The sequence below is a fragment of the Grampus griseus genome, assembly GCF_964374135.1.
Source record: "Grampus griseus genome assembly, chromosome: 2".
Taxonomy (NCBI): domain Eukaryota; kingdom Metazoa; phylum Chordata; class Mammalia; order Artiodactyla; family Delphinidae; genus Grampus; species Grampus griseus.
This window is the reverse complement of record NC_139018.1, coordinates 32,957,800-32,980,089: the sequence shown is the minus strand read 5'-3', so window position 1 is coordinate 32,980,089 and position 22,290 is coordinate 32,957,800. Positions and strand designations below refer to the sequence as shown.

General features: G+C 41.2%; 1 protein-coding gene across 2 annotated transcripts in view; it reads right to left on the bottom strand.

Moving 5' to 3' along the window:
• Window positions 1–22,290, bottom strand: part of DCAF5 (DDB1 and CUL4 associated factor 5) — a 98,089-nt gene that overhangs the window by 25,677 nt on the left and 50,122 nt on the right. For both annotated transcript variants that reach the window (XM_082647934.1, XM_082647935.1), the window contains exon 6: window positions 19,081–19,294. In XM_082647934.1, coding sequence (XP_082504060.1) covers window positions 19,081–19,294 — 214 coding nt within the window. The remainder of the gene's footprint in view (window positions 1–19,080; window positions 19,295–22,290) is intronic.

Genomic DNA, 22,290 nt, shown 5'->3' with positions numbered 1-22,290 from the left:
CATCACTGATCATTATGGCAATGAAAATGAAAACCACAATGAGGTACCACGTCACACCCATTAGGATGGCGATTACCAAAAGCAAACAAACAGAAAACAAGTGTTGGTGAGGAGGTGGAGAAGTTGGTACCCACTGCGCATTGCTGGTGGGACTATATAATGGCGCACACACTGTGGAACACAGTATAGAGATTCTGCAAAAAGTTAAACATAGAACTACCATATAACCCAGAAATTCTACTCCTAGGTATATGTCAAAGAATTGAAAGCAGGGACTAGAGATATCTGTACACCAATGTTCAGAGCAGAAGGCTCACAACAGCCAAACAAACTAAATGTTCATCAATGGATGAACACATAAACAAAATGTGGTATATATCCATACAATGGAATATTATTTAGCCTTAAAAACGAAATTCAGACACATGCTACAACATGGGTAAAACTTGAAGACATTATGCTAAGTGAAATAAGCCATATACAACAAGACAAACGTTGTATGATTCAACTTACATGAGGAACCAAGAGTAGTCAAATTCATAGAGACAGAAAGCAGAATGGTAGTTGCCAAGGACTGGGGGTAAGGGAGAAATGGGCAGCTACTCTTCAACGAGTACAGAGTTTCACTTTGGGAAGATGAAAAAGTTCTGGAGATGGACAGTTGTGATAGTTACACAACAATGTGAATGTACTTAATGCCACGAAGCTGTACATTTTAAAATGGTTTTAGTGGTAAGTTCCATGTTATGTATATTTTACCACAATTTTTCAAAAAAAATTTTTTTGAATTTTATTTTTTTATACAGCAGGTTCTTATTACCCATTTTATACATATTAGCGTATATATGTCACTCCCAGTCTCCCAATTCATCACACCACGCCCCTCCCCCCAGCCCGCCACTTTCCCCCCTTGGTGTCCATACGTTTGTTCTCTACATCTGTGTCTCAATTTCTGCCCTGCAAACCATTCAACTGTATCATTTTTCTAGGTTCCACATATATGTGTTAATATATGATATTGGTTTTACTCTTTCTACCTTACTTCACTCTGTATGACAGTCCCTAGATCCATCCACGTCTCTACAAATGACCCAATCTCCTTCCTTTTTATGGCTGAGTAATATTCCACTGTATATATATACCACAACTTCTTTATCCATTCCTCTGTCGAGAGGCATTTAGGTTGCTTCCATGACCTGGCTACTGTAAATAGTGCTGCAATGAACACCGGGGTGCATGTGTCTTTTTGAGTTATCAGTTTCTCTGGGTATATGCCCAATAGTGGGATTGCTGGGTCATATGGTAATTCTATTTTTAGTTTTTTAAGGACCCTCCATACTGTTCTCCATAGTTGCTGTAACAATTTACATTCCCACCAACAGTGGAAGACAGCTCCCTTTTCTCCACACCCTCTCCAGCATTTGTTGTTTGTAGCATTTCTGATGATGCCCATTCAAACTGGTGTGAGGTGATACCTCATTGTAGTTTCGATTTGCATTTCTCTAATGATTAGTGATGTTGAGCAGCTTTTCATGTGCTTCTTGGCCATCTGTATGTCTTCTTTGGAGAACTGTCTATTTAGGTCTGTCTTCTGCCCATTTTTCGATTGGGTTGTCTGTTTTTTTAATATTGAGCTGCATGAGCTGTTTATATATTTTGGAGATTAACTTTTTGTCCATTGATTCTTTTGCAAATATTTTCTCCCATTTTGAAGGTAGTCTTTTCGTCTTGTTTGTAGTCTCCTTCGCTGTGCAAAAGCTTTTAAATTTCATTATGTCCCATTTGTTTATTTTTGTTTTTATTTCCATTACTCTAGGAGGTGGATCAAAAAAAGATCTGGCTGTGATTTATGTCAAAGAGTGTTCATCCTATGTTTTCCTCTAAGAGTTTTATAGTGTCCAGTCTTACATTTAGGTCTCTAATCCATTTTGAGTTTATTTTTGTGTACGGTGTTAGGGAGTGTTCTAATTTCATTCTTTTACATGTAGCTGTCCAGTTTTCCCAGCACCACTTATTGAAGAGACTGTCTTTTCTCCATTGTATATCCTTGCCTCCTCTGTGATAGATTAGTTGACCACAGGTGCGTGGGTTTATCTCTGTGCTTTCTATCCTGTTCCATTGATCTGTATTTCTGTTTTTGTGCCAGTACCATATTGTCTTGATTACAGTAGCTTTGTAGTATAGTCCGAAGTCAGGGAGTCTGATTCCTCCAGCTCCGTTGTTTTCCCTCAAGACTGCTTTGCCCATTCGGGGTCTTTTGTGTCTCCATGCAAATTTTAAGATTTTTTGTTCTAGTTCTGTAAAAAATGCCATTGGTAATTTGACAGGGATTGCATTGAATCTGTAGATTGTTCTTCTTTCTCTAGTTCCTTTAGGTGTAAGGTTAGATTGTTTATTTGAGACTTTTCTTGTTTCTTGAGGTAGGCTTGTCTTGCTATAAACTTCCCTCTTTGAACTGCTTTTGCTGCATCCCATAGGTTTTGGATTGTCTTGTTTTCACTGTCATTTGTCTCTAGGTATTTTTTTATTTCCTCTTTCATTTCTTCAGTGATCTCTTGGTTATTTAGTAACGTGTTGTTTAGCCTCCATGTGTTTGTGTTTTTTACGTTATTTTTCCCTGTAACTGATTTCTAATCTCATAGCATTGTGGTCAGAACAGATGCTTGATATGATTTCAATTTTGTTAAATTTACTGAGGCTTGATTTGTGACCCAAGATGTGATCTATCCTGGAGGATATTCCGTGTATGCTCAGAAGAAGTGTAGTCTGCTGTTTATGGATGGAATGTGCTATAACTATCAATTAAATCTATCTCGTCTACTGTGTCATTTAACGCTTGTGTTTCCTTATTAATTTTCTGTTTGCACGATCTGTCCATTGGTTTAAGTAAGGTGTTAAAGTCCCCCACTATTATTGTGTTATTGTTGATTTCCTCTTTTAAAGCTGTTAGCAGTTGCCTTATGTATTGAGGTGCTCCTATCTTGGGTGCATATAGATTTATAATTGTTATATCTTCTTCTTGGATTGATCCCTTGATCATTATGTAGTGTCCTTCCTTGTCTCTTGTAACAAGGAAGTCTTTATTTTAAAGTCTGTTTTACCTGATGTGAGTATTGCTACTCCAGCTTTCTTCTGATTTCCATTTGCATGGAATATCTTTTTCCATCTCCTCACTTTCAGTCTGTATGTGTTCCTAGGTCTGAGGCAGGTCTCTTGTGTACAGCATATAGATGGATCTTGTTTTTGTATCTATTCAGCGAGCCTGTGTCTTTTGGTTGGAGCATTTAATCCATTCACGTTTAAGGTAATTATCGATATTATGTTCCTATTACCGTTTTCTTAATTGTTATGGGTTGGTTTTTTAGGTCCTTTTCTTCTCTTGTGTTTCCCACTTAGAGAAGTTCCTCTAGCATTTGTTGCAGAGCTGCTTTGGCGGTGCTGGATTCTCTTAGCTTTTGCTTGTCTGTGAAGCTTTTGATTTCTCTGTCGAATCTGAATGAGATCTTGGCCGGGTAGAGTAATCTTGGTTGTAGGTTCTTCCCTTTCACCATTTTAAATATGTCACGCCACTCCCTTCTGGCTTGTAGAGTTTCTGCTGAGAAATCAGCTGTTAACCTTATGAGAGTTCCCTTGTACGTTATTTGTTGTTTTTCCCTTGTTGCTTTTTTTGTTTTGTTTTGTTTTTGCGGTACGTGGGCCTCTCACTGTTGTGGCCTCTCCCGTTGCGGAGCACAGGCTCCGGATGCACAGGCCCAGCGGCCATGGCTCACGGGCCTAGCCGCTCTGCGGCATGTGGGATCTTCCCAGACCGGGGCACGAACTCGGCAGGCGGACTCTCAACCACTGCGCCACCAGGGAAGCCCCCTTGTTGCTTTCAATAATTTTTCTTTGTCTTTAATTTTTGCCAATTTGATTACTATGTGTCTCGGCATGTTTCTCCTTGGGTTTACCTTGCCTGGGACTCTCTGCGCTTCGTGGACTTAGGTGGCTATTTCCTTTCCTATATTAGGGAAGTTTTCGACTATAATCTCTTCAAATATTTTCTCGGGTCCTTTCTCTCTCTCTTTTCTTTCTGGGACCCCTATAATGCGAATGTTGTTGCGTTTAATGTTGTCCCAGAGGTCTCTTAGGCTGTCTTCATTTCTTTTCATTCTTTTTTCTTTATTCTGTTTCGCAGCAGTGAATTCCACCATTCTGTCTTCCAGGTCACTTATCTGGTCTTCTGCCTCAGTTATTCTGCTGCTGATTCCTTCTAGTGTTGTTTTCATTTCAGTTATTGTATTGTTCATCTCTGTTTGTTTTTTCTTTAATTCTTCTAGGTGTTTGTTCTTTAATTCTTCTAGGTCGTTGTTAAACATTTCTTGCATCTTCTCAATCTTTGCCTCCATTCTTTTTCTGAGGTCCTGGATCATCGTCACTGTCATTATTCTGAATTCTTTTTCTGGAAGGTTGCCTATCTCCACTTCATTTAGTTGTTTCTCTGGGGTTTTATCTTGTTCCTTCATCTGGTACCTAGTCCTCTGCCTTTTCATCTTTTCTATCTTTCTGTGATTGTGGTTTTTGTTCGACAGGCTGCAGGATTGTAGTTCTTCTTGCTTCTGCTCTCTGCCCTGTGGTGGATGAGGCTATCTAAGAGGCTTGTGCAGGTTTCCTGATGGGAGGGACTGGTGGTGGGTAGAGCTGGCTGTTGCTCTGGTTGGCAGAGCTCAGTAAAACTTTAATCCACTTGTCTGCTTATGGGTGGGTCTGGATTCCCTCCCTGTTGGTTGCTTGGCCTGAGGTGACCCAACTCTGGAGCCTACCCAGGCTCTTTGGTGGGGCTAATGGCAGACTCTGGGAGGGCTCACACCAAGGAGTACTTTCCAGAACTTCTGCTGCCAGTGTCCCTGTCCTCACGGTGAGACACAGCCACACACTGCCTCTGCAGGAGACCCTCCAACACTAGCAGGTAGGTCTGGTTCAGTCTCCTATGGGGTCACTGCTCCTTCCCCTGGATCCCGATGCGCACACTACTTTGTGTGTGCCCTCCAAGAGTGGCGTGTCTGTTTCTCCCAGTCCTGTCGAAGTCCTGCAATCAAATCCCGCTAGCCTTCAAAGTCTGATTCTCTAGGAATTCCTCCTCCTGTTGCCGGATCCCCAGGTTGGGAAGCCTGATGTGGGGCTCAGAACCTTCACTCCAGTGGGTGGACTTCTGTTGTATAAGTGTTCTCCAGTTTGTGAGTCACCCACCCAGCAGTTATGGGATTTGATTTTATTGTGATTGTGCCCCTCCTACCGTCTCATTGTGGCTTCTCCTTTGTCCTTGGATGTGGGGTATCCTTTTTGGTGAGTTTCAGTGTCTTCCTGTCGATGACTGTTCAACAGTTAGTTGTGATTCTGCTGTTCTCACAAGAGGGAGTGAGAGCACGTCTTTTTGCTCTGCCATCTTGAACCAATCTCTCAAAAAATTTTTTTAAATTTAGGAGCTTCCCAAGAGATCTGTTATGCAAGCCCAAGCATCCTGAATTTCCCTGTTGTCATCTACATCTTTGAGCAGGAAGCCATTGCCAACCCAGCTATGAGTTAATGACAGAGACGTAAGCAATCCCCTTTTATGAGGCAGCTTCAAACTGCCTGATCTCAGAAAGAGAGGACACTAAGCCAGATCTATTTTAATTAGGACTCATAAGAGCACTGTCTAATAGCAACCAGTGAGCAATTCTGAGAGTTCATTTATTTCCAAAGATTAACAAAAGTGCTTTGCTTTAAGTTTAGGTCAGCATTACTTCCTACCTTTTGGTCCCATCTGCTTATTCCCCCAGAAAAATAAAGGCCTACAGTTTTCTAAAGAAAATTTCTGGGCTTCCCTGGTAGCGCAGTGGTTGAGAATCTGCTTGCTAATGCAGGGGACACGGGTTCGAGCCCTGGTCTGGGAAGATCCCACATGCCACGGAGCAACTAGGCCCGTGAGCCACAACTACTGAGCCTGCGCGTCTGGAGCCTGTGCTCTGCAACAAGAGATGCCGCAATGAGAGGCTCGCACACCGCGATGAATTGTGGCCCCCGCTTGCCACAACTAGAGAAAGCCCTTGCACGGAAACGAAGACCTAACACAGCCAAAAGTAAAATAAAATAAATAAATAAAAGAAATGCATTTCCATTCTAAAAGTAAATTTCTGACTTAAAAATGACACTGCAAATATCCAAAAAGTGTAAGTCCAACATATACACAACCTCATGCCTAATGAATACATTACTAAATACTTTGTAATCATTAAAAATCAATTTACCAGTCTTCAAAACACTAGTAATAACATGAGAAAGGAGGGAAAGAGACTCATGTTCAAAGATGAAGAAAGTGCTATCCACAGGGGTTAGGTGATCTGGCTCAGGGCACAGTGGAAAAAGAAGTGGGTTCAGTTTCCTCATCTGGTTGCTCATTGCTATGGTCTACATGTTTGTGTCCCCCCAAATTCACATGTTCAAATCCTAATGCCCAATGTGGTAATATTAGGAGGTGGGGCCTTTGGGGGGTGATTGGGCCTTAAGGGTGGAGCCCTCATAAATGGGATTAGCACTCTTGTAAAAGAGACCCGGCAGAGCTCCCTAGCCCCTTCTGCCATGTGAGGAAACAGTGAGAAGTCAGCAGGCTGCAACCAGGAAGACGGCCTTCACCAGAACCCAATCAGGTTGGCACCCTGATCTTGGACTTCCAGCCTCCAGAACTGTGAGAAAGAAATTACTGAAATTATAAGCCACCCAGTCCATGGTATTTTGTTATGGCAGCCATAACAGACTAAGATACCCTCTGAGGCTCATTTAGTTCTAAGAGTCTATGATTACTCTGTGAAGGAATGATGTAAGCCAGATCAGAGCTGAAAATCCCTAAACTGCTGGCTCACAGTTGCTTGACGAGTCACTACATAAGTATGTTGAAAATAAGGAAACTCAAAGTCTAATCGTGTTACACTTCAATTTAAAAGTTTCCTCAACAACAGAAACCAAAGACCTCAGGATTTTAAAACTGGGCAAAGTACTTGAACAGACATTTTCCAAAGAAGAAATGTACAATGGCCATATACAAATGGCCAATAAGCACACAAAAAGATACTCAACATCACTAATCATTAGGGAAATGAATATCAAAACCACAAGGAGATACCACCTCACACTCATTAGGATGGTTACTATCAAAAAAAAACAGAAAATAGTTCTTCAAAAAATTAAAAATAAAATCACTATATGATTCATCAATTCCACCTCTGGGTATATAGCTAAAAGAACTGAATGCAAGATCTCTTAGAGATATTTATATAACAATGTTCATAGCAGCTTTATTCACAACAGCCAAAGAGGGAAGCAACCCAAGTGTCCAGCAAGAGATGAATGTATAAACAAAACGCGGTGCATACACACGATGCAATAGTATTCAGATTTTAAAAGGAAGGAAATTCTGACACAAGCTACAACATGGATGAATCTTGAACCTTATGCGAAGTGAAATAAGCCAGTTACAAAAAGACAAATACTGTATGATTCCACTTATGAGGTTCCTAGAGTAAGTGAGTAGTCAAATTCATAAAGACAAAGTGGAATGGTGGTTACCAAGAGCTGGGGGCAGGGGAGGGAGGGGAGTTAGTGTTTAATGGGTAGAGTTTCACTTGTGCAAGATGAAAAACTTTTGGAGATAGATGCTCGTGATGGTTACACAACAATGTTAATGTACTTATCACTACAATTATACTTAAATATTTTCCCCTTAAAAATAGAAGAAAAAACGAAAAGATGAACCTTCATTGTCTTGACTTAGGGTCCATCCAGTAACTCCCTGCAGTTTAATGACACTATCTTGTTTGAAGTTAGGAAGTTAAAATTCAGGAGCCCAAAGGCTTTTCTCTCACAGCCTGTTTGGCAAAACTACCTACTATCAATAGTTAGGGGAAAAAATTCATTAATTACACACGAACCGAGCACTTATATGCCAGGCACTCTGGTGTTTACAAAGATATATAAGGTAATACCCGGGTTCTCAAGGAGTTTAAACCAAGTAGAAAATATACATGTAGGTACACAGCTACCCTGCCATGAAGTCGAGATCACTAGGTGCCATTATGAGAAACAAGGTTCCTGTTGATTCACAAAAGTCAAGGCAAGATAGATTTGAGCCCTGAGCCACCCACAGGTAAAGATGTGGTAGGAAAAGGCAAAGGAAAGAGGAAAGATAAAGTGCTCATGTAGTCTACTGTTTTAACAGAAACAGGAAGCACGGGTAACTCACTCCTTCATACCCTGCTCAAGTCCCTCAGGCCTTACTGCTTAGTGTACCTGATCTCCAACTGCCAGTATCCATATCTCTTTGCCTAAGGGCTTCTCGAAAGCTCAGGAGGCTGCAGGGTACTCTAGGGAATGAACACTCCCTGTGAGCAGGCTCCAGCAATGACTCATATCCCAGCTGCCTAGATCCCAGGTAGAATAACCCTGAAGTGTGTGTTCTATACCCTTTCCCCTCAGAATCAAACTCCAATTGCCCACAGTAGTAGTTGGCTCACTAAATCATCCTTCTTTCCCCTATTTCACTTTTCCACTCCTCTGATATTTACTGCATTTCCAAATAAATTACTTGCACCTGAAACTTGAATCCAAATTAAGACACATGGGGGAGGGAACACAAAAGAACTGTGTACTAATAATTTATATATAAAACATATTTATTATTCAACAGCTCATCATTTCATGCTCTGTGTTTAAAAGAGGCTATAAAACTTCAAATAGAGAATTCCTGTTACCCTGTGCACCCCCCTCCCCAATATCTTCCCCAAACTAAACAAACAAAAAATAAATATTGAAAAAAGAGTGGGGCTTCCCTGATGGCACAGTGGTTGGGAGTCCGCCTGCTGGTGCGGGGGATGCGGGTTCGTGCCCCGGTCCAGGAGGGTCCCGTGGGCCATGGCCACTGGGCCTGCGCGTCCGGAGCCTGTGCTCCACGGCGGGTGAGGCCGCAGCAGTGAGAGGCCCTCTACCGCAAAAAAAAAAAAAAAAAAAGAGTGAACCAAGGCTGGGCTTATCAGAGGTTTTACTATTTCATTGCAAAGGATCAGTGTTTTCCCATTTGCTCAACTATTCACCAGGGAAAGCCATGAAAAGGTAAAAGGGGACTCCCAGACAGAAAGCTGACGCACAAGCCTTCCTTAGAAGGAAAAAAACTCCCACAGAGTTGAGGCCTCTTGGATTTAGTATGACAGCTCCAGAAATAGGTGGAAAATGAGTACCATGTACAGGCTTCCTCTCAGAGACAAGGGCAACTGCTGACCCTTTCTTCCTCTTGCAGCCACCACAAGGGAACAGCTCAGGATAATTTCCAAGGAAGGGGTCTCGACCCACTGCCGGCTAGTCAGACTGTTTAACTGTTCACACACACCAGAATCACAAAACTGCCCTGAGGAATTCATTTATGGCATTTCTTGGTTGTCTGCTGGGCCCCTTCCAACATTAAAAGTCGGCTGCCTAGGATACCGCTGAGAGAGTGAAATAAAAATGAGTTCATCCGTTTATTCATTAAACAAGTATTTACTGAATGTCTACTATGTCTACAGCGTTGGGCACTGTCCCAGAGAAAGGACTGATCAGAAAGACCCTGTCCCTACCTTCATGTGACTTACATTTTATTGGGTGGGGAGAGGAAAAGAATTTTATGCATATATAATGTGAGTGAAGAGTAAGTAGGGGAAAAAAAGTTAAAAAGAATATATGTATGTAATGTGTCCAGTGGTGGCGTTACAGAGAAAAATTAAACAGCAGGTTGGGGCATGTAGGGAGTGCTGGGGGTGGTTAGTTTCATTTTATACAGGGTAGTCACAGAAGGCCTCTCTGATAATATGGCATTTTGAGTACAGCCCTGAAGGAAATGAGGGAGCAAGTTATATGGCTATCTGGGAGAAGAACAGAAGAATATTCTAGAAGGGACAGAGCTCTGGGCTATTTTAAAATACAAGGTAGGGGCGGTCCATTGGTTAAGACTCCATGCTTCCACTGCAGGGGGCACGGGTTTGATCCCTGGTTGGGGAACTGAGGATCCTGCATGCGTGTGGCAGCAGCAAACAAACAAACAAACAAATACCACCAACAACAAAAAAACCACAAGGCAGCCAAAGGAGCTCTTTTTCTTTTCTTTTTTCTTTTCTCTTTTCTCTCCCTCCATCCCTCCCTTCCTCTCTTTCCTTCTTCCTTTATCTCTCTTTCTTTTTTTCTCTCCCTCCTCCCCTCCCTTCTCTTTCTTTCTTTTTAAACCTTTGCAGAAATAAACATCATTTCAAGTGGACTGAGTCCAGAGATACATTTAACATCATCAGAGCAGCTGGAAAGATTCCTCTCCTCCCAGTTGAAGGAGGCTGAAGCCTCTGACTGAGGGGTGAGTGACAAATTAAAAACTCACTTCAGGGGGTTTCCCTGGTGGTGCAGTGGTTAAGAATCCGCCTGCCAATGTAGGGGACAAGGGTTTGAACCCTGGTCCGGGAAGATCCCACATGCCGCGGAGCAACGAAGCCCATGCACCACAACTACTGAGCCTGCGCTCTAGAGCCCACGAGCCACAACTACTGAAGCCGGCGTGCCTAGAGCCCGAGCTCCTCAACAAGAGAAGCCACCGCAATGAGAAGCCCGCACACTGCAAAGAAGAGTAGCCCCCGCTCACCGCAACCAGAGAAAGCCCACGTGCAGCAACAAAGACCCAATGCAGCCAAAAGTAAAATATAAATAAATTAATTAAAAAAAAAAAACCAACTCACTTCACATGAGTGTTTCACCTTGTATCCTCACAGAGATAGATGGGGCAGGGCTCCGAATGAGAAAGAATGTTTTAGGGAGTCCATTATCTAGGCAATAGAAGCCCCATTTCCCCAAATGCTTTGAGGCATGGGGGATAGGAGGAGGTAGGAGACCCACAGCCTACTTCAGATCAGAGAGTGGAAGACATACTTAATTTTAACTTGGCTTTGTGGGTAAGATGCGTGATACCAATGCAAAAATGAGCATAAGTTGTTGTGTGGATCCACACCATCCACAATCCTTCCCAGCTGGCCACAAAGGTTAAAGGTTGGTTACACTCTAACCCCATCTCTCACTGTTCATTCATTCCGTAGCCCAAGAGGGCAGCCTGTTTACTGATCTTGATGCAGCCCAGTCATCTTAAGTAGAGCTAACCTAAAGCCAGTGCATTTTATCTAATCCACTGTCAGTATGGAGATATTAATTTGTTCAAGCACAGGGACAGAGCAACAACTGCTCCTCTTAATAGATTTCAAGGAACTACCACCATGACCACCAACAACGACCAAAAAGAAAAAAAAAACCAACCCCCCCCCCATATTAGCACCCTGTCACTATCTTATTTGCCCACATGTCCTCTGTCAATCTATTAACCTTTAGAGAAAACAGTCACATAATACTCCCTACTCTGGTAGACTGCTGTAATGCCCAGCGTCCCCTCCAAGAACTCCTGAAACCAAAAAAATGCCTCCCACTTCTCACCCACCCGAAATCCACGTTAAAAAGAGGAAAAAGTTCTAGCATGCAGGAGGAACAGACCATCTACTGATATACTCCAAAAATAACCCAGAATATGTCTTAGGTTCTTTGCTAACAGAGAAATCTCTTTCTGCTCAATTTCTCCGCTCCACTTCTCTAAGTAAAATATATGTATATGATATGTGTGTGTAAGTGTGTGTGCACAGCAGTTAATATTCCCCAATATCTGCTGATGGAGAAAGAGATATATCAATCAGCTATTATTCACTGAGTACCGATCAATTTACACAGTTCTCTCTAAGGTTCCTCCCATAGTAACTGATTAATTATTCTCCAGTAAATGGCACGCCTGTCTAATTAACTGTATTGAATAGGATAGAAAAACCAGATGGCTCTCTAGCCTGGATCAGCAACAGCAGAAACTGCTATTTAACATTTAAATCAAACACAGCTCTCATTTCTCCCTGACCTTTGTCAGAAGGGGAAAAAAAAATGTGACTGAACCATTTTGTGATGTGCCCTCTATAAGATTATTTTCAGTAAAAGGTTTGCCAATTGGTATATAATATACCTTTGATCATATCACTTATACCCAGAGCCTGTCACAAATACTATCCAAAGCAAACAGGAAAAGTTTTCTTTGGAAATGGCCGAAGCCATAGGTTTATCTGATTTTATTTGTGGTCAGAGAAAATACAATTCCATTGGCTACCAATAAAAGCACACAAATATGCATACCCATAAGATTAACACTATTTTTTGCATGTGAAGTTTCACGTGATTGTTGCTTCTTTGGATCATTTGCCATTTCAGCTCCACTAGGCTCCTGGATTCTTTGGTTTATTAAAATAACTAACTTTTATGGGTTCTGAGTAGGAAAAATTCTATTAATAATAATAAAAAAGTTCCATAAAGACAGCCAATAACTGTCAAATAATCAGTAGGGAAGAAATTAAAAAAATGCTCTAAATCTCTAACAGCTGCTTGTAACAAAGTAGGCTGCATTACTTAAAGATGAATCTCTGTTTGGCAAAACTCTTCTGGAAACCTGGGCAAGATGAGGGGTCATCAACCAAATGGCCTTCAACAATCAATTTCTCCTCTGTGGGCCTTAGTTTTTATACTTGGGGACTGGGAAGTGGGGAGATGGCATCACTCATTTCAGTCTGCAAATATGTATTTATATTGTTTATTCAAGCAAAGGTCTCCAGTCTTTCAGAGGAAGGAATATTATTTCCCTTTTCCCTTTTTTTAAGATACCCCAAAATGAGGTAAAGCTACTTAAACACTACAAGGAGAATGCGGCAGGCAGAGCAGGTTATACTCTGTTCCCATCATTAATATCTACCAGGGATTTCCTAGTGAAGCCCAAACTCCTAGTCAGGAACTATATATTAAAGGAGCACGGCCATGTTGTATCACCAGATCACATCAATTCCATTTGTTCCTAAGAGGAAATCAGGTCACCTAGTGGTCCTTTTCAGCTTAACAATTGAAAACCAGACCATATCTAGCAGGTGTGCATATACTCCAAAACCTTGTAAGCTTTCTAAGTTCTACATCAGTAAATGAACTAAAAGATGGTTTAATCCTTGAGTAAAATCTTAATCCAGGATTGCTAATACCTGAAATCCCTAGTTTTCAGGAATTCCATAAACTCCTTAATATTACATGCAAAACGATGTGCATATGTACATTTTTCTGAAATGGTGTTCAAAGCTTTTAGACTTTCGAAGAGGTTCAGGAGTCAAAAAGATTTACAAATAGCTGATTTAATAAACAAGTTATTTTCATGCTACCTTCTCTTTATAAAGTAGAGAGTCTCCTAAAATATTCACCTAAAAAATACATACAACAAGGAATTCCTCTGCCATAACTGTGTTCAGCTCTTCCTCATCAGCCCACGGAAGAGGCTATTGCCACTTGATCTGAAAACACAGGTGGCAGCAGGTCTATGAGGAAGAGGGTACAATCATAGGCAATGGACTGAGCCTAGTCCTGGTTCAGCTACTGATTAGATCTGCAGTTTCAAACTACTCTAGACCTTAGTTTCACATGGAGATGAAACCTGTTCAACTATACCCAAAGGTTGCTGGGAGGATTAGTATGACATGAAAGTGCTTAGAAGCTAAAGAGCAAAAAATATATAAAAGAAAGGCAAGGAGAAGAAGAAAAAGTTAGCTTAAAGATACAAAGCAAGTCAAAGGATAGAATCTGAGAGTTGAATCTCCCCTATTAAAGGTGTGCCTTTATTTCAGGAGAACATATGGCATGCCAGGCCCCCACGTGAGCTTAATCAGGGCTGCATGGAGTTATTAGGAAAAAAAAAAAGCGGAGTTATAACTTTCTAGGTTCCTTTACTGGCCTGGAGTGCACTTCCTGGTGAATTCCTACACCTCTATTATACCCGTATAATGTCAACACAGAAAGGTTGAGTGGTGACGTAATGTCTGAGGCCAAGCCATGTATTCAAGGCCGTTTTGTTGGATTCACAGTGTACAAGTCAGCTCTTTTCTCCAGGGGATGAGATATGATGATTTAATTATCATGATTTTAGGGGTCTGCCATCTGTCAAGTTCAAGAGAAAGACCTCTGTAAGTGATCCCAATGTTCAGACACTCCAGGGCTCAGCCCTTTCAAGAAAACTTTATTATTCTTTCTCCTTCCTTCCCTATCCGACTTTCGGCAAGATGTAGGGATTACCAGGCCAGGTGTTAGATGAGACTAACGAAAGAGAAGACTTAAATTACCACACTGTCCATTTCCAGGCCACACAAACCAGTTAGCCTGAAAGACTTATTTCCCAGAAGCCTGAGGTGCTCTGCTGGACTCTCGCAATCTAGGGCAAGAGCCATTTAAGGAATTGTGAAAGAAAGGGAACAAAAGCTGGGTGCTGTCTTACAAGTGTGTGCCAGAAAAGCTAGCAGGTGGAAAATTGGCCTTCTTTTTTAACCCTGTTAAGAGATTGGCTCACTAAGTATACAGAGGGGAGTGTGAAACTTGGGAGCCAGAATGTACCTAGTCAGGCTTCAGAGAGAAAATGAAAAACAAAAAAATCCAAGTATGATACAAAAGCAAGGAGGAGAACCTTTGGGTTCAGGCAGCCTCGAGGAAGGAATGCTGTTTGTTGTTTTACTAAAAGATTCCTCACTATACTGCAAGATTAGAAGATGGGCTGCCTTTAAAAAAAAAAAGTTAAGGCTTTATTTGGGGTTAATTGTTCCTGTTGATGCCCAATCAATCTGATGTCACTCATGTCACCTTATCTGATGATAGAAGTTATCGAACTTGAATAAGATTATACTAGCAATAAACAAACCACGTATTCTTAGCCAAAAGTGGGGATGACAGAGTGTATATACAGGGGTTTGAATGAAAATCTCAAAGAGGGTATGAACTGGCAGTCACGTGAATGTGTCTACCACAGCATCTGGCACACAGCAGATGCTCAGTAAATATCTGCTTTCTTATTTTATAAGATGGAGGGGATGAAAAGGCATGAAGTTAGGAAGGGTTCAGTAGGAAACAGGAAAAAGGAATGTGTCTCCACTCACCTATGAATTAGTGACAGACCATGAAACTAAACATGACAGAAAAACATCCTGCTGAAGCACAGAGGTTTGAAACTGGTGGCTCTAATAAAGAATAGGTGTTATGGTTCACAGGTTTGTTTAATTCATACAATGAAGTATGAATTTGCTGCAATACTTAAAAACCAGGAAACTTCACGTAACAAATCTTTACTTCTGGCTTCCCTCGAAAAAACCAAAGGCCCTCCTGGCAGCAATGGGCTGAAGCTGCGTCAAAGCTTCATTTATACGGCATTCACTTAGATTTAGGATGGGGTGGGCTCTCCAGCTGGCCACGGTCCCCACTACTCACTAATGTTTACTTCTAGCCCAACTCACTCATTTTTGCTGCTTGCCTTGCTTCAGGCATTACGTTGTGACCTTCTGTACAGTGAAAAGGAGTCTCCACTGAGAGCTCAAAAATCTGGGTTCTAGTCCTACTCAAACTTGTACATGTCTTAACTTGTATACCTACCCTCTCTAATCCTGTTTTCTCATCTGTAAAAGGAGGGGTTGTACAAAATGATCTCTAATAGCTCTATAATTAGAATTGATCTACAATGGTGGCAATGTGTATGGGGAAGACACAAAGTAGGCTCAGTCGGTTTTATGCTTTATTCTGATCTTGAAATGTTAGTTTCATTTTGGGGCTAATGAATTACTTAGTGAACCTAGAACAGTCTTATAGGAAGTACAGGCTCTCTGGCATAATGGTTTGATTTGTGTGGACTGAGTAATAGTGTAATTAAAAGCCAGAAGACTGTCTCAGATAGATAGGTCGCTTACTGCCTTTCTTGACCATGTTCATTCCTATTATGGAAATTCGCAGATTCCTCTCTGGGATGGTTACTTACCCAGCCTATGACTAAATGAAGAGTTCCAGAGCACAGAGCCTCGGGCTGTGGGCGTACTCAAAGCATACAAGAAAAAGATCAAATATAAAGACCGATATAAGGAAAGGGTAGGCTTTGGAATTTGAAAGCAGCTAAAAAGATCCTGTCTGAATCAGTCAAAGAATATACCTATCGGTCCTGCAGATCATACTGTAACTGTGGCAGCTGCTGCTTTAGCCCTGAGTGTGGAAAGTCAGAGCCCATAAATCACCTTTGAGAGACATGTTTCAGGAATGAGACAATAATTTTGGCCTCCTATGCTACACTTAGAAAGTATAAGCTCAGTAGATTAGTTTCACTGAAAATCCATTATTTAATTCATCCTCCTAAAGCTCCTGGAAGTTGAGCAGAAAAACAGGTACTTATCAATCCTGACTTACAGTTATACAAGGCTTAGGCCTGGAAAGCTAAAAACCACACATTGACCAAAGTACTCAAGATTCACTTCAACAAATATTTATTGTGCTCTCAGTGTGCCAGGCATTGGAGACAAGATAATGATGAATTAGCTACATTTCTTAGTCCCTAAGAAGTGAAGAAAACAGCCAAACATAAATCTCTGTACTTCCTATTCCCTAGGTTATGTACTTCTGATAATCTATATAGGGAATATAAATAGACTTTTAACTCTGAAATGGATTTGAAGTTAGACTCAATGACTTCCCATCTTCCTCTATCCATGGCAAACCACTTATCCCAACCAAAAAGCAGTCTAGTTTGTCAGAAAGGATATATTACCCACAAACTTTTCCCATAGGACAAAAATCATACATAATAGTCAAATCTGAATAGAGAAAATCAAAAGCCATTCAATGTTTTTACCATTATATATAACCTGAAAGGCCAAAACAACTACATCTTGTCAATGTACATAACCAGGACCACCACAAAACACCTTGTGTGGCTCTGCCTATGGCAGTATCTGTACCTGTCCCCCTGTATCTCAAAGTGGGTAATTATAACCTAGGTCAAAAGTTCTCAATCAGGGGCAATGTCTGGGGACATTTTTGGTTGTCTGGGTGACAGCTGGGGGAGATGATAGTGGCATCTAGTGGGGAGAGGCCAGGGATGCTGCTAATTATCCTACAATGCACAGGACAGCCCCACAAAATAAAGAATTATCTGACCAAAATGTTGACAGTGCCAAGGTGGAGAAACCATGGCCTATGTGCTCTTACATATTGGTTAGAGGCCTTTGTTCTGGGTCTTTTTTTTTGTGTGGTACGCGGGCCTCTCACTGCTGTGGCCTCTCCCGTTGCGGAGCACAGGCTCCAGACGTGCAGGCTCAGCGGCCATGGCTCACGGGCCCAGCCGCTCCGTGGCATGTGGGATCTCTCTGGACTGGGGCACGAACCCGTGTCCCCTGCATCGGCAGGCGGCCTCTCAACCACTGCGCCACCAGGGAAGCCCTGTTCTGGGTCTTTTAAGGACTCCATGCAGGCAGGCTCTGGCTGCTAACATAGGAACTAAAAGAAAACACAACATCCATTCTCCTTCACCTCTTTCTCCTTTCTCTCAGGGCCTGTGTCTCTGGTAATAAAACCTAATAAACCACTACATTTCTACATTTAGTGCCTGCTCTTTATTGTTCAATGAAATAAAATCACATGCATAAGAGGTTGACATGACAGAAGACAGAAAATCAACAAAAGCAAGGAGGAAAGGTAGACAGGGAGGCAGGGGCTTGGTTGTCATTTCCATAGCTATATGAAACTAAATCAACCATTCTGCAGAACAAAAAATTACCTATTCTATTGTGAGTCACATCATCTCTAGAAACTGCTTCTTTCTACCCAAGAAACAAACTGTCTATAAAAACTAAGTCTATCAGGCATTGTGGCCTCTCCAAGGAGATATCGCTTATATAACTGAAGCCACCTAGTGGTTTTAAGTGTAGATTGCAGCTAAGTAGGCCCTAGGACTCTGACAAATATAAATTCTGAATTTAGATATATATTCTCTATTTATAAAAGGGGAAATTCCTAGCCTGGACAACTTAAAAGATATTCTCAGTTTCTTTAACATGCAACTCAAGTAAAAAAGCATTTATTGTGCTCCTACTACATATGCTAATCTTTAAGCTATGATGTCGGGGAGCCTCTACCTCAGCTAGGGAGAAAAACCCCAGCTACTGCCTTCAAAAAGCAGGGTCTTCACAAGTTCTCAAAGAACTGTTTCTTTTATGCCCCTTGCCCACAAATAACTTTAAAGCAGTGGAGTACAGCATGTGAGAATTATATGTCAAAGTTTAACATAATTGATGGATCCAAAGCGAACACTAAGAATTAGCAAGACTAAGGTTTCTATTTTTCCAATCTAGATGTGAAACGGCAATAAGATTTATTGTGTTTGAGAAGAAAAAAAAAATTTATCCATTTATTTGATCAATCTTACTTTATATTTGTTTTTACTCAGCTTGATTACTCAGACCAGTCCAACTGATCCATTCACTGACACCCACTTCAGAACTCTATGGCCAAGAGAGACAGGTATAGCAAAGGTATAGGTATGTTTCTAAACTGCCAGCTCTAAGTCAACATCAGTATCTCGATTCCCAGTAAGACTGTGAAAAGGCTGGAAACTCACAGCTTGGGCTCTCCTTCCCAGTTGTGATACTGGCAATAAAAAGGAAAAATGTCAGCATCTGGCTTCCTCTCAAACAAAGCTGCTCAGCCCATTTCATCCAAGAAAAAGGTGCCATTCCAAGGGACTATTCAGGATGTGTGTCTCTTGGAGGGTACTTACAGTGTTTCATACATCATTGTGTTTCACTGATACAAAAAAAAAGGTGTCTTTTTTTGGCAGGCTAATTTTCCATGGACTTCCTCCTTTCTTTTGAAATGACACACTCTTAGAATCTTAAAGTCTGTTCACAAACTTGGCAGAGCTAGGTTGCTCAGAACCATATTGTGGTTTATGGTGTGTGCCTCATACATATTACCCAAAGGCAGCTCTGATGGAAAAACTCACTATTAAGCCAGAATGTCTCCAGACACTTATTGTTTCCCCTCACCTGTTTCTACCTGACATGGCTAAAGAGAAATAAAGACCAGTACAGAAAGAACAATCTGAGAGGAAAGCATGAGTGTGGGATGCAGGCGGCAGAAGGCACTTACCTGGTCACGATCTCCTGCAAAACAGCAGCTTTTCATGGTACATGAGTTGAAGTAACCCTGATTGTCAAACTGGAACACAGGCAGGCGGGAGTGGATGTCATAGAGCACAGGGGGCAGGCGACGTCTCAGGGCCAGGAGCTGGGTCCCGTTGCTGTTGAATCGCACACTCATGGCACTTTGGAGGGATAGGTTGCCCCCATAGCGCAGGAGAGAACTGGAAGGCAGAAAGCACAGGGTTCAGGCATGAGGCGGGCTGGACCAGAGTCTGCAAAAAACACTGCATTTTGTACCAGGACCTCCTGTCAGGCTTGCACATCTGAATTTTGGTAGAAAGTTGTTTTTATGCAGTGGGCTAGAAGGTAATAAAGAGGACGGGGATGACTCCTTGATTACATTAAACATTTAACATTTAACATTTAACCTGGTGGTTCCCCTCTTCAATCTCTGAAAGGCAAATTACCAGTAAATTTATAGGAAAAGGATAATACAAGCATCTTGAAAGAAGAGACATATTAAAATGATTAGTTCTTTTATTTACCAGAGCTACATACGCAAATAGATACTTGTCAAGACCCTGGGAAGTCAGTGGTGTCCACACTAACTGGCTAATCATGGATGGTATTTAAGGAATATATTTGTCCTTTGAATTAGAGATACAAGAACCATCAGCCAAAACAAGATATTCTAGTTTATTCTGGATTTTTAAAAAGACAATAATCACTTTATTGCTTACACATTTATTTTTGAATTTTCAATCTGTTTAGAGAATTTTTATATTCCATATGGCACAACTCAAGAATAAATATTAAAGAAAATTTTAAATTAAACACAGAGCAAGCAGTTACAACAATTAGAAAAGCAAGATGACTTGTTTCCCTTTACAATTCCCAAAGAGTTTATATTTAGCTTTAAAATATACTTTGGCTAATATATATAATTCCATTTATCCACCTTCTACTAGAGAGTGGTATGATCTGGTTCACGCAGTATTCTTCTGTAGTTTCATAATGTTCATAACATTTTTTAAAAGTCACACAGTATGGTTCCAAATAATTTATTTTGATGACTCAGAAGATACTTACAATGTGTTAACTAGGATGGCAGTGAACATTAACAATTATACAGTACTAAGTAACAAATGGTGTGTGTTTTAACTTTCTAGTAGTCAGGCTCCTTGATTATGATTACCCGGACACTATTTTATTATAGAGGGATGACGGTTCATTGTCCATGTCAACCAACTTTTCTTTCTTTAATTCTTGGAACACGAAATTACTGGTAAGAAAGTGAGATTAAGTATATGCACTGGAGGGACGTCCCTGGTGGTGCAGTGGTTAAGAATCTGCCTGCCAATGCAGGGGATGCAGGTTCAAGCCCTGGTCCAGGTAGATCCCACATGCCATGGAGCAACTAAGCCTGTGTACCACAACTACTGAGCCTGCGCTCTAGAGCCTGCAAGCCACAACTACTGAGCCCGCACGCCACAACTACTGAAGCCCGTGTGCCTAGAGCCTGTGTTCTGCAACAAGAGAAGCCACTGCAATGAGAAGCCCACACACTGCAATGAAGAGTAGCCCCCGCTCACCGCAACTAGAGAAAGCCCATGCGCAGCAGCGAAGACCCAACGCAGCCAAAAATAAATAAACAAATTTATTTTTAAAAAAGTATATGCATTGGAGAATGCTATAGAAATGAGGGCCACATCAGTGCTATTAACTCACTCTGCTTCACAAGACACCGTGGTCATGAAAAGAGATTCTAGTAATTTAAGAAAAAAAGTTTACAAATTTAGGGAATCAGAGCTGGAAAGGGCCTTGAGATACATAAATTAGAGCCTGCCAGACTTATTTGAAACATTTTTAAGGAAGAAGTTTTAATAGCATTTTACCAAGTGAAAACTTAAAGAGCTATATGTTACCAGAAGAAATTTAACACTGAATGAACATAACACATTTTCTTTTATTTCTTTTCTGGCAAGAGAGTGATGGAGAAGTTTAAGGGGACAAGAAAGGAGATATCTCAAAAACAAAACTAAACTGAACCAAAAAACAAAAACAAAACCTGTAAACAACCAAAAGAGGAAAAAAAAAGGAATTAAAAGTAATTTACAATTATAATAGTGTCTATAGGTTTTATAGAGAATAAATTACTCCTGCTATTAGTGTTAGCATGTTTGACCATTTGACATAATTGAATTCACAACTCTGGTTTTTTCAACATGCTGTTGTATTAACCATAAATCCAAGAAGTCATCTTTTCTCTGAAACTCTGATATTAATTTTGGTTCTGAAGACTCTTTAATATATTCTTTATATCATTATACAGATATAATGAAATATGTGGTGTAAATCTTTATAACTGGCAAAGCGCTATACAAATTAAAGAGATTACTACTATAATGTTTTTTAAAAAAGAAAGCAGATATCCCATGGGAAAAGGAGGCCCTGGACCACAGTGCAAAGGAAGCTGCCAACCTGGCCTAATCATAAAAACATTCTGCACCACCACTAGCCACAGTGAGTCCTGTGTCCCCCAAAGCAGTCTTCTCACCAGAGGGAAGAACGCTCTAGTACTGCAGGTATGTGTGGAAACAAAGCTTAGGCAAAAGACTTTAATCCTCTTATGTTTGGAAGGGAAGTAAAGAGAGAAGTGACTTAGAAAACGGTCCCTAGAACTCTAAACATCAAGGAGAAGCCTGGTACTCCTGCAGTCCCCAAGTAATAATCCCTGCAAAGCAATGTTCTTATAATGTCCTAAACACAGGCCACAGTCATTCACATACAGGGCATAAATGATGGGGCTGTTAGAGCCCAGGCATTTCCTTTACAGGGTGTCCTAGCTGCCACAGGCATGTGGTGTTATCTAAACACTGATCTCAAAAACAATGAAAGCCTTTCAATTCAAGATCAGCATGGAGTGTGCAAATAAACCAGTATCTGTAGGACTGAAGAGGAGTTGGGGGTGGGAACAAGACTCAACAAAAAGAAACTTGGTCAGCCACAGCGGCAGGGGATTGCATCAGCTCAGGCATCCCTGACAGGAAAGCTGGGGCCTCTGGCAACACCCTTTCCATTTGTTAACAGGAACTTCCTCTGCAGATTCTAGTCAGGCCTGCAGGAGTCTGCCCAAGACAGGCATCTGGGCCCATCCCATTCCCACCCAAGCTCCTATGTCTGCAATCTGGCCACTCTACAGAGGTCTGTTTGTGGG